Source organism: Mustela lutreola, chromosome 7 (assembly GCF_030435805.1).
Source record: "Mustela lutreola isolate mMusLut2 chromosome 7, mMusLut2.pri, whole genome shotgun sequence".
Classification (NCBI taxonomy): domain Eukaryota; kingdom Metazoa; phylum Chordata; class Mammalia; order Carnivora; family Mustelidae; genus Mustela; species Mustela lutreola.
Genome location: NC_081296.1, coordinates 69,284,030 through 69,297,264, shown reverse-complemented (window position 1 = coordinate 69,297,264; position 13,235 = coordinate 69,284,030). Strand labels below are relative to the sequence as shown.

Here is a 13,235-nt window from a genome sequence, read left to right as displayed (position 1 = left end):
CAGGACTTTTCCAGTTCTAACAAGGGTTGATCTCCCCACAAATGTAGGAATGACCTTTGTCCGAGACTGAAAACTTCTGTTCTAATGAAGACCATCACATCGCCTCTCCATTCCGGACCCTAAAAACCTTAATGATCCCTGCTTCTCAGCTCAGTATGGGAGCCTTTTTCTTCAAGTATAATCTGCCCCAACATGGGATTGCTATAGTCCATAGACTTCCTGAGAGGACCTGAGAGCCCCAGGCTCTTTTCTTAGCTCAGAAACCAGCACTCTTGGAATAGCAACTTACGAATAGCAGAAGTAGAACTGAGTCATAAGATGAGGACGGTGGTACCATTCTCTATTTTTTTTTCTTTTTTGTTTTATTCTTCTTTAAAATGTATCTTTTAGAAAGTACAGAATTCAGTTAGGCTTCATATTGTTTTGCTTTCTAAACTAATCATGTAATAGTAAATATCCTCCTGTCTGAAGGGTCTTGGGTTAACTTTTCCACTGAAATGCCCCCAAACAGCTGATAACAAAGATCCATAAAGAGCTCCTCAAACTCAACACACACAAAACAGATAATCACATCAAAAAATGGGCAGAAGACATGAACAGACACTTCTCCAAAGAAGACATACAAATTGCCAATAGACACATGAAAAAATGTTCATCATCATTAGCCATGAGGGAGATTCAAATCAAAACCACATTGAGATACCACCTTACACCAGTTAGAATGGCCAAATTCAACAAGACAGGAAACAACATGTGTTGGAGAGGAGGTGGAGAAAGGGGAACCCTCTTACACTGTTGGTGGGAATGCAAGTTGGTGCAGCCACTTTGGAAAACAGCATGGAGATTTCTTAGGAAATTAAAAAATTGAGTTACCCTATGACCCTGGAATTGCACTACTGGGTATTTGCCCCAAAGATATAGATGTAGTGAAAAAAAGGGCCATCTGTTCCCCAATGTTCATAGCAGCAATGGCCACAGTCGCCAAACTGTGGTAAGAACCAAGATGCCCCTCAATGTGTGAATGGATAAAGAAGATATGGTCCATACATACAATGGAGTATTATGCCTCCACCAGAAAGGATGAATACCCAACTTTTGTATCAACAGGGACAGGACTGGAAGAGATTATGCTGAGTAAAGTAAGTCAAGCAGCGAGAGTGAATTATCATATGGTTTCACTTACTTGTGGAGCATACGGAATAACACGGAGGACATTGGGAGATGGAGAGGAGAAGTGAGTTAGGGGAAATCAGAGGGGGAGATGAGCCATGAGAGACTGTGGACTCTGAGAAACAAACTGAGGGTTCTGGAGTGGAAGGGGCTGAGGGGTTAGGTGAGCCTGGTGGTGGGTATTAAGGAGGGCACATATTACATGGAGCAGTGGGTGAGGTGCATAAACAATGAATTTTGGAACATTAAAAAAAATTTATAAAAATGCCCCAAAACAAATAAGCTAAGCAATAAACATTCACCATACTGTGAATGCCTTTTCAAATTTGCAGAGGTACACTGGACTGTCTCTGAATATGCTTCTTTTTTTTTTTTTTTTTTTAAGATTTTATTTATTTGACACAGAGAGACAGCAAGAGAGGGAACACAAGCAGGGGGAGTGGGAGAAGGAGAAGCAGGCTTCCTGCTGAGCAGGGAACCAATGCGGGGCTCAATCCCAGGACCCTGGGATCATGACCTAAGCTGAAGGCAGAAGCTTAATGGCTGAGCCACCCAGGCGCCCCGAAATGCTTCATTTTTATAATCAAGTTGCTGCCATTTAAAAAAACATGCTCAAGGGCTTCCCAATAGCTCTATTTCCAAGAGGCCAAAGATTATGCAAAATGAAAAAGTCTTTAGTGTTAAAAAGGAAGTATTTCTTGACAAAGGATGTGCCAGGCCCAATTGAGATAATCTTGTAACTCAGTGAATTGGACAAATAAAAGGCTAAGAATTGCCATTCATGTAAATGAAAGAATAAAATATATATGTATGTATATATTCAGCATCTAGTTTCTTTTTGTAAAAGTTGTCAAATTATTTTTGCAATTTTAGCAAGATTATATCCCAGTTTCCTGTTATTCTTTCATTTCCAGTGCAATGAAATCACAGAGGGAATAATTTTGCATGCTGGAAAATGAGAGAATCAGAGAACATCTCAGAGGAAGTCATATATAAACTGAACTCTAAAAAATAACAGAAATCCCTTTATAGAAAGAGGTGTTGTGGTGGGAGAGGGGGCATTCTAGGCCAATGGACGTGGCTCAGTGGGTTAAGCTGCTGCCTTCGGCTCAGGTCATGATCTCAGGGTCCTGGGATCGAGTCCTGCATCAGGGCTCTCTGCTCGGCAGGGAGCCTGCTTCCTCCTTCTCTCTCTCTGCCTGCCTCTTTGCCTGTTTGTGATCTCTCTCTGTCAAATAAATAAATAAAATCTTTAAAAAAAAAAAACCACAGGAGGATGAGATTGAATGGGAAATATGGGAAAAACCGTATGGATAGTTTAAGGTGAGGGGTGGCAAGGGAGATTAGACTAGCAAAAAGCGTTTCAAGCTGGATTGAGAAGGGCTTTGGATGCCATGTTCAAGAATTAAGTTTTATGTTATAGGGTAGTCGTCTAATTTATTTAGAAAAGGGAGTCACATGACTAGATTTATATTTGCAAGTAACTCTGGCAGGAAAACAAGTGATGAATATGAGCAAGAGAGTGGAAATAGGGAGATCAGATGGGAAGGTTACTCTCCTTTAATCTGGATGAGGATTACCAAAGATTTGTACCAGACAGGGGAATCATGTATGCACTACTATCATCCACATAAGAAAATATCCCAGAGATAGAAGTCTATTAAAATAGAATCACTGAGGGTATCTCAACTCTGATTGCTCATTAAAAACACTTGAGAGAGGGGGTGCCTGGGTGGCTCAGTGGGTTAAGCGCTGCCTTCAGCTCAGGTCATGATCTCAGGGTCCTGGGATCGAGTCCCGCATTGGGCTCTCTGCCCGGCGGGGAGCCTGCTTCCCTCTCTCTCTCTGCCTGCCTCTCTGTCTACTTGTGATCTCTCTCTGTCAACACTTGAGAGAGTTTTGGTTTTTTTAATGGCTATTTAGGTCTCACTCCTTTTTAATTAAATTAGAATCATTAGAGTGAGACCTGGTGTTGGAATTTTTAAAAAGTTCTCAAACTAACATGTGACCAGGGTTAAAAACCTCCAGCACAATCCATAAATGAAGAGTGTAAGGAAAACAGCTCTGAGTATGGCTGTCGTGTCATTCTGGGGCTTTGATAAAACTAATTAATGTATCTTAGCTGTTGATGATACTTCGAACAGTAAAATGACACCTGAAAAATGACCTGTCAACTTACAAAAGTTACTGTGAGCTGATGCTAATTTAAAAAGAAATATGTATTTTGCAGAAGAATCAAAGAAATTCATAATCCTCTTCTAAAACAGGTGAAGCCACACCTTGGTCTAGATCAGAAAAGAGCAATGCTAATTCATAAGTTTGTATCTATTTTATCTTGTTCAGGCCCTATGAAATGTCTAATATAAGCATGCTAGGATGTTAAATGTGTGCCAGATGCCTGATATTTTTGTTGGTTTAATAATAAACATTTATATTACAACGTATAAAGTGGTAAAAGAGACTAAAATTTTTTTTATCGGAGGTAGGACAGTGAAGTGGTTAAAGACACACATTTGGAAGCCATTTAGACCTAGGTCTTGAATCCGGTTTTTTCACTTAGTAATTGTGGGTTTGAACAAGCAGTCTCATCCATTCAAGCTATAACCTCCTTTTCTGTGCAACAGTGATAACAGGAACGACATCATAAGATTGTTTCCAGAGGGGCACCTGGGAGGCTCAACTGGTTAAGCTACTGCCTTCGTGTTGGGTCATGATCCTAGGGTCTTGGGATCAAGCCCTGCATCGGGCTCCCTGCTCAGTGGGGAGTCTGCTTCTCCCTCTCCCTCTCTGCTCTGCTTGTGCTCTCTCCCTCTGACAAATAAATAAAGAAAATCCTTAAAAAAACTGTTTCCAGAGTTATACTTTAAAATGCATCTAAAGTCTTTAACATAGTAGCTGACTTCTAAGTATGTGCCTTGGCTCCTGCACTCAAGGAACTAACAGATTAGAGAAGGAATTAAATTAGACCATGAAAAACTGTGACACAAGTCAGAATTATAGGTTATAAACAGTACTTTAATGGTTACATCAGATAGGATCCTAATAGCTTCTGGTAATAAAAACCATCTTTAACTATCTTGAGAAAAAAGCACATCTACTGAAAGGCTATCAGAGATTCAAAGATTCTGCAAGAAGCTAGGGACAGGCTTAGAAAAAAAAAAAAAAAAAAAAAAAAGCAGAAACCCAAGGAACTGCCATGGACCAAGAAGCAAGAAGCCAATGGTTTCTTAACAAGAATAGTCAGAATAGACATTGCTGCTTGAGGATACCAACCAGGCATGAATTCTAAGCACATGTTTGGGAACACTGTCTCCCTCCAACAAGACTTCCTACAATGGAAAGACCTCCTGCACCAAATGGAGAAAGTGCCAACAGATGAAGGACAATCAGGAAACAAAAACAATGTCCATCTTGAACACTAACAGGCATTGTCCTGCACAATGCCAGTCATTGAGGGCTTTAGATAGAGTGTCTCATTAATCTTTACAACCACTGTATGAGGAAAATAGTCTTATTACCACAACTATTTTATAGATGAGGAAACCAAGTCTCAGAGAGGTTAATTTGCTTAAGGTCACAGAACCAGCAAGTGGCAAAAAAAGAAATTCAAATCCAGAAAGTTCAGTCCTAAACACTAGGTATATAGCTACTAGCTCCTCCAGGAGGAAGGAAAGATTCAACCACATCTGGCTAGATCACATAAGATATTACCATGGAGGACTTTTGAGCTTTAGAAACTATCTATCTGTCCATTCAACCATCCATCCATTCAAATACCCATCCAGGTATTTGGTATTTTATCTATTTTAAAAAATAGGCAGTAAAATTTTTTTACATAGGTCACCAGGGTGGTTCAGTCAGTTAAGCATCTGCCTTCTGCTCAGATCATGATCTCAGGGTCCTGGGATGCAGCCCCATGTTGGGTTCCCTGCTCAGCAGGAAGTCTGCTTCTCCTTCTCCCTCTGCCCCTCCCCTTGCTTGTGCTCTTGGGCTATCTTTCTGTCTCTCAGATAAATAAATTAAAACAAACCTAAATAAATTTTTACACAAGCACTAAATATTTGTTAGAAAAAGAATTAGAAAATACCAGTTAAGGAGAAAGTAGAAAATTAAAATTTCCAAATTTTTGCAATCCAAGGATAACCATATGTTGGTGACTAGTATTCTTCATTGAAGGTGCCTTTTTTTTTTTTTTTTTTTTTTTGTCTTACAAAAATAGACTCACACGCTTTTAGGAACTTGCTTTTTCCACCTAACAATATATAGTGAATATCTTCTCAAGTTAATAAAAATGCCTCTACAACAATAGCTTTTAAATTGTATGGTCTCAGGGCACCTGGGTGGCTCAGTGGGTTAAAACTTCTGCCTTTGGCTCGGGTCATGATCCCAGGGTCCTGGAATCAAGCTCTGCATAGGGCTCTCTGCTCAGCCGGGAGCCAGCTTCCCCACCTCTCTCTCTCTCTGCTTGCCTCTGCCTGCTTGTGACCTCTGTCAAATAAATAAATAAAATCTTAAAAAAAATAAATTGTATGGTCTCAGGATGCTTTTATATGCTTAAATATTGGGGACCTTATAGATCTTCTGTTTATGTAGGTTTTATCTATTGATATTTACATTAGAAACTAAAACTGAGAAAAATTTTAAGTGATCTTTTAATTTGTTCAAAATAACAATTATCAACCCAATACATGCTAACAAAACATTTTTAATGAAAAGTAAGTTTTCCAAAAAACAAAATAAGAATTATTAAAAGGCATGGCAATGGGGGCACCTGGGTGGCTCAGTCATTGGGTGTCTGCCTTCAGCTCAGGTCATGATCCCAGCGTCCTAGGATCGAGTCCCACATTGGACTCCCTGCTTGGTGGGAAGCCTGCTTCTCCCTCTCTCACTTCCCCTCCTTGAATTTCCTCTCTCACTGTCTCTCTCTCTCTCTCAAATAAATAAATAAAATCTTTTTAAAAAAAAGTATGGCAATGTTTTACATTTTTTGAAATCTGTTTTTTAACAGAAGACAGCTGGGTTCTCAGAGCTACTTCTGTATTCAGTGTATTGTGATATGTTGTTTTGTTGAAATATATAAGAAAAATTGGCCTCACACAGATACATAGTTGGAAAGGAAGAATATTTTAATAGTGTTTTCATATAATTGTGGATATGCTTTGAAACTGCAGCAGAACTGGGAAAATAGTAAAAGCTTAAAGATCTATTCAATGTGGAATCTAAAAGCATATTAATTAAATTTTGTACTCCGTTAACATTAAATTATTTTGGTCTATTTAACAATGCGAAGAGATCTTTCACCCATACTTTATAGTATCTCCATTTGTCATACAGAAGATATCTGTTCAATGAGTTATACAGATCTTCCAAATGTCAATGTATTTCATAATACATTATTTAAAAAATCACACAGTAATATGACCAATTTCCTTGGGACTTTGTCAAACTCACAGTGGCAGATATGTTCTCTACAGAATGTTCTCTTGAAAGCTCTAGTCGTAAAATGGACAACAAAAACTGTTTTCCTTGAAGAGAAAGACTTTCTTGTTCATATTTGAGAAAATGCCTGTCAAATACCTAAGTCTGAATAACCCTGCATATCTATTATATTTTTATAAAGCTTTTAATAGTCAAATAAGTTCATTGTTCAAATTTTGCTAACACAAACTTGATATGATGAAATTTTCATAAGTAATGTACACATATCTATTAAGAACAAGTAAATTAAATAGATGTAAGTAGTGTTAGGATTTTTTCATTTGGTGCCTGTGGTTCTTGGTCACTTTGCTTTGAAGAATGAAGAGGTAGGCAGAGTGGTGGGCAGCAAAGCAAGGTCTATTGAGTGATAATGAAGCAAAGTTTGAGTGATAGTACAAAGTGCCCAAAGAGGGAGGGGACCTGAGAGAGTTGCCTGTTACTTATTCTTGTAAGTGAATGTGATATTCCACGTAAGAATGGCCGGTTTACCTAGCAACTCAAGTATTTCTCCTCAAGTCAACTATCATACTTTTATACACAGAAGAAAAGGTTTATGTGTGCTTCTCATTTCATCATACAGAATATTTAAAAGACTCTCAGGTTGAGATTTAATATGTTTTTACTGCTTCATCAAGGACATCAGGAAAAATGCTTTAAATTCTTTTTTTTCCCTCCTTAACTGCAAGAGCGTGGTGGTCAAGAAATGACTTCTAGATCGCTTTGATGATTTGTTGAATTTGATGCCCCTGCTTTTATTTTGTGCTAAGGGGCCAGCAGTTTCACCCACCATTTCTTCTGCAGTAGTTAGAACAAATACCACGTGGTCAAAAACAAAAAAAACACACTTAACTCCTTTGTTATTATTGTAAGGATTTTCACCTTACGAATTTCACCTAAATTTTGGGAACGCTCAGAGTCTATGGACCACACTTTGAGAATCAATGTTCTACAACATTTTTAATGGCTGTAGAAAAATTACCTTATATGAGTGACCACAGTTTATTTAGCCAGTGTCCTTTATTGAGGATATTTGAGTATTTTTAATTTTTCTCCATTACCAGTAATGACGTAGTTTAAACTTCATTTGCATCCTGAATTAGATCTTTAGGATACAGCCTTAAAAATGGAATAAATGGGCCAACAAAAAGCATTTAAGAAAAAACGGCTTCTGACTATTGTCTTCCTATAGGTTTACTAATGTACACATGTATTTTATATAACAATGAGTATCCTTTCAGCTTACCAACATGGTGGTTATTTTTTTCTTAGGATTTTATTTGAGAGAGAGAGAGAGATCCTGCACTAGATGGGGGAGAGTCAGAGGGAGAAGCCAATTCCCTGCTGAGCAGGGAGAGGGTTGCAAGGCTCCATCCCAAGACCCCTGGATCAGGACCTGAGCCAAAGGCAGACTCTCCACCCACTGAGTCACTCAGGCGCCCCATGGTGGTTATTTTTAAGTAAAAACAAAAACTGACCAAATTTACAGCAAAAAAAAGGAACCTCATTTTAGTTTGCATTTATTTGCTTATTAGTTAGGTTTTTTCATGTTTATAAAAGTTAGTGAGTTGCAAATTTATGTATTTTGCCCATTTTTCTATTGATACAGTCTTCTTTGGGATTGGGTCTGTCACGAATGTTGCAGACATTTCTTCCCAATTTTTGTTTACTTTTTAACTTTGTATAGTTTATTTTTGTATATGTTTTAATTTTAATTAAATTATCTATCAGTCTTTTTATATTTTCTGCCTTTGGTGTCATGCTTTAGTTAAAAAGCCTCCTCCAAAAAACAAAAAATAAACAAAAAAGGCTCCTCCATCCCAATCTTATACAAATATTTACCTATTTTTTGGTAGTTAACTCTTCAGTTCATTAAAAATTATTTTGATACGTGTAATTTGAGGTAAAGATTAATCTCGTCCCAATAGTTAACCTTTAATTCCTTCAAGAATGTTAGATTTATTGTTATTTTCCCTTTTGTTAAAAATACACTATTAAATTGGTTTGTAAACATTTTAAAACAATACAGATCAATCTAAAGTAGTTCTTGATCAAGTTTTTCCTATCCTCAGAGTTATTATTAGTTTGCCCTTTTCCTTTTCCAGCTTTTTCCTTCACATTTCAAAGCACACAACTGCAAATACACAGTTTGCGGCAACTTGGGTTCCTTCCCCTCATTTAACTCATCCTTATTTTTCCACGATGGTCTACCTTGTTCCTTCTGACACCACCGCATGGTGTTCCATAATGAGCATGACCATGTTACATTTTGTTTTCCCTCTACCGATGCAAGACTACAAGGTTTCAATTTTTAATATTCACCACCTCTCCTCAGAGCGTCCGGGGTCTGAGCTTTCCTGTGCGCATGCGCATGTGGCCAAGGGCTACATTCCTAAACATGGAATAGCTTTGAGTATTTTTTTTTCCCCATTTTGTGGGTTCTAAGGAACCACTGCGGGTACGTAGGGCGACAAACGCCCCCAGAACAACACAACCCGGCCTGAATGAGACGCAGACTAGGTTCGCAGCCCCTGACAGTCTTCCTCCTTCCAAAATGGACGCTGAATTTATTTTTTACCTCGCAGATGCAACAGTTCACAGCAACGAAACCAGATGCACAACCATTCAGGCACCGGGGACTACAACTAAGAAATTAGGGGAAGAAAAACCTTCAGCCGTACCGGCCGTGACGCTTGCTTCCGGGAAGCGGACCGGAAGCCACTCCTCGATTCTGCGTCAAACCCGACTTCAGGGGCCGTCGTAAAAGTGTCGCCCCTCGTTTCTTGGACCGGCCACAGGTTTCCGCTCGTCTCCGGCCGGGGGTCTGGAACTGCGGGTGTCAGTTTCCCTCAAGATGGCGGACGAGGAGGCCGGGGGTGCGGAGAGGATGGAAGTCAGTACGGAGTTGCCGCAGACCCCTCAGCTCCTGGCATCTGTAAGTCCTTGTAGGCAAGTTCCTTTTGTCCCCCCCAGTCCCTCCCTACCGCGCTCTGGAGGATGTCGGGCTTCACCCCTTATGGCGGCTCTGGGGAGGGGGAGTCGTATGGATTGATCTGGAAAGAAGCCGTCGAATAAAAGTTAGTCATTACCCACATTCCTGCCGACTAAGTCTACGGAATATAATGATTTTGTCATTTATTAGTCGTGACGAGTTCAAGCTTGTCTCTATCCTTAAGTAGAAAGAACTGGTGATGTTATTAGATGGCCTGGTGTGGGGGCTAAGGCGGGATTAGAGGAAAAGCCATTTTCGCATAGACGCAGTGCCAGCCCCTCTTAATGACAGGAATCCAGGACGCTGCACCTAATGTTATATAGCTTAGCTGGCTGGGTGGGGCCTGATAATGGCAGGGAATACTGCCACTGTCAACTCGTCAAGATATGGGGTGTAGGAATTATAGTGTCTCATTCCGGTGTCTTGAGAACCCCAAGCCTCACCCCTCAGTGGAGAAACCCGTCATCTGTCGCTTCTTATTAAAGGTGAAGAAAAAACCTCCAGACGTTTTTAATCAATGCAGTACTATTAATTAATATAGCAGTCTATACTTTGCCCTTGTATTTTGAAAGAATGGGAAGGCAGAGACAGTGAGCAAATTTGAGTCTATAGTCTGGCCACAGGGAGAAAGCAGATGAGGAGTATAAGAGCTAGGGGGCAATATTGGGGAATGTTCTGGATGTCTCTGGGCATCTAGTGGGGAGATATGCAGGAAATACTCAAATACTGATCCGTGCATGGTATTAAGTCTTATCACTTTGTCTTTATTGCTGCATATAGAAAAGTGTGGGATATACACCTCTTTCTGAAGTATTTTGGTTTGTAGTTTTAATAAATGCATTTTTGGACTTTTTTTTTTTTTTTTAAAGATTTTATTTATTTATTTGACAGACAGAGATTACAAGTGGGCAGAGAGGCAGGCAGAGAGAGAGAGGAAGGGAAGCAGGCTCCGATCGGGCTCGATCCCAGGACCCTGGGATCATGACCTGAGCTGAAGGCAGAGGCTTTAAAACACTGAGCCACCCAGGCGCCCCTGGACTGTTTTAATCATTGTTCAGCATTGTTTTATGAGAGAATAAAGTGAGCTCCAGAATTAAGAATCCACCCCAGGGACTGGAGAGACTGGCTGGGAGATAGAAACCAGGTAGGGAGGGAGTTGGAATAAGGGTTTAGCCATAACTAGAGCAATTGCTTGCAACCATTTTCTATCTCATATAGCAGTTAAACCTCGCTTCACTGCCAGTATTGAAGTAGGAAAGCATCTGTTTGAAATGAGAAGGTAGGGAAAATTGAGAAGCACCTGAAACATCTGGTTTTAATGGTAGCTTGTGTGTTCTACATCTTAGAAGCAGTACAGAAATTGTGTGGATAGAAGTGTTACTGTAATTTTGTATTGCCAAAAATGACTAGTGCTTATTTAAAGCTTTGATATATTAATTCCTTCCAGGTGGTTAAGTAAAACCTCATCAGTCTAGACTCTGCTTATTTTTAATTGGACATAATGGTACAGATATCAAGGTAGAATTAGGTTGCAAACTCTTTACTTCAAGAAATACTAGATTTCAAAAAAAAAAAAGAAATACTAGATTTCTTGGGGCAAGGCTGTAGGTTTTACAAAGTAGTGGATGGATGCCAAGAGAAATAGCCTGAAGGAACTCGCAGTTTAGTGACAGAGATAAGACAAATGCTCAAAGAATTTAATACAAGATAAGGTGATACAAGTGGATGAAGACCTGTGACAGGCCTCATGATCACTTTTTTGGCAGATTGCTCTGTCTACTTGAGGATTCCAGATATGTTTTTATGTTCCTTTTCTTTTTAAAGCTGACAGTGTAGTAGCATACTGGCTTCCAGTTCACTACTTCTTTGCTATTAAGTAAAACAAGCTCAGAGATTCTTTAACATTTGAATGATTTGTATTTTAAATCACCATTGGGAAGCAGGGAAAACAAAAATAATAAATATGGGACAATTACAACATTTTAGAAATCTTAACCAACTCCATTAGAGCCTTACTCTTGGTTGTATTTTCCGTTATCCTTAAATCAAACTTTCTTCTTAAACCCCAGATTATTTCTCTGCAATACTGCTATCAAAAACATGAAGGCTGTCAAATTCCCAATATCACCTCACATGCAATTAAGGTGAAATAATAGGTCTGAATTACTGGACATTTATAAAAGTCATTGCTTAAGAATCATTAGGAGTAGCGGCTCCTGGGTGGCTCAGTGGGTTAAGCCGCTGCCTTAGGCTCAGGTCATGATCTCAGGGTTCTGGGATCGAGTCCTGCGTCGGGCTCTCTGCTTGGCGGGGAGCCTGCTTCCTCCTCTCTCTCTCTCTGACTGCCTCTATGCCTGCTTGTGATCTCTGTCTGTCAAATAGATTAAAAAAAAAAAAAAAAAAGAATCATTAGGACTTGATTTTGTAGGTCTAGGCTGGGGAATTTTCACAAGCATGCCCTGCTGATTCCGAAGTCCTGGTCTGTGAGCCACACTTTGAGTAATACTTAGCTTAGACATTTGGAAATTCTCAATACCGAGTTGACAGTTGAGATTGTAGGAATGGTGAAGATCTTTGAGGAGAAAATTGTGTGTGTGTGTGTGTGTGTGTGTGTGTGTACACGCACACATGATCAGATACACAAAGTTCAGACACAGAGGGAGAGAGGGAAGGAAGAGAGGGAGAAGGACTGGGGACAGGGATGATTGAATTTCAGGAATAGGAGATGGAGGAAGGACCAGAGAAGGACCTAGAAAGGTAACAGCCAGGCAAGTAGGTGAGAGTAGTATGATGCCATAGGGTCTAGTTTCTAGGAGAGGGTCGTTTATTGGGTCGAGAAGGTAAGGACTGAGAAACACTGGGAATTCAGAGAGTATGTGGGGTGGTCTGACAGAACTTTTGCCTTCTGTCTACTTTGACTGGGTTTTCTTTCCTTAGTCAGTCTCAGCACTAAGGTTTTTTCTTTATCCTGTCTATGCCCTCTGCCTATGTGATTTCATCCAGTTCTGTGGCTTTAAATACTGTTAGTATGCATTCTGTTCCCAAATTTATATCTCTAGGTCATCTCACTTCTGAACTTAATGATTCACAAATCCAACTACTTGCCTACTTGATATAGCCACTTGGATGTCTGATAAGTGTTTGAAACAGGGGGAGCAATTAGGGAGTTACTGCTATAACCTAAGCCTTAGTTAATGGTGGTTTGTACTAGAGAGACATCACTAGAGATAGAGAAAAGTGGATAGATTTGAGAGAGATTTTGCAGGTATGGTAGAAGCAAAAAGGTTTGCTAATGGATTAGGCATGAGGATAAAAGGGAAGAAGCGAATGACATCGGGATCCTCAGTTTTTGGTTTAATCATTCATGGCCATAGTTGTGTCATATTCTGAGAGAAAGAACCAGGTTTGGAGAGGGGAAAGAAGGGAGGCTGATCAAGAATTTTCTTATTCCTGTCTCATGACATTTCTGTAATAGCTCTTGAACACAAACAACTCTGTCTCCACTCCACCTCTCTAGTCCTAGCCACCATCTGTTGCCTAGGCAACTGGAGTGGCCTCTTAACTGGTCTCTTCGCTTCCATTTCTGCCCTCTTCCAGT

General features: G+C 39.8%; 2 protein-coding genes across 4 annotated transcripts in view; one reads left to right on the top strand and one right to left on the bottom strand.

Moving 5' to 3' along the window:
- Positions 1–9,347, bottom strand: part of TMEM62 (transmembrane protein 62) — a 52,333-nt gene extending 42,986 nt beyond the window's left edge. Inside the window, exon 1 of the mRNA XM_059181316.1 lies at positions 9,224–9,347. The gene's annotated coding sequence lies outside the window, so the exon portion shown is untranslated. The remainder of the gene's footprint in view (positions 1–9,223) is intronic.
- A 9-nt stretch (positions 9,348–9,356) lies between these two features.
- The window catches only part of UBR1 (ubiquitin protein ligase E3 component n-recognin 1), a 145,418-nt gene continuing 141,539 nt past the window's right edge, over positions 9,357–13,235 (top strand). For all 3 annotated transcript variants that reach the window (XR_009355532.1, XM_059181310.1, XM_059181309.1), the window contains exon 1: positions 9,357–9,580. Coding sequence is in view for 2 of the 3 variants with exons in the window: in XM_059181310.1 (XP_059037293.1) it covers positions 9,500–9,580 (81 nt within the window). In the remaining variant the exon portion in view is untranslated. The remainder of the gene's footprint in view (positions 9,581–13,235) is intronic.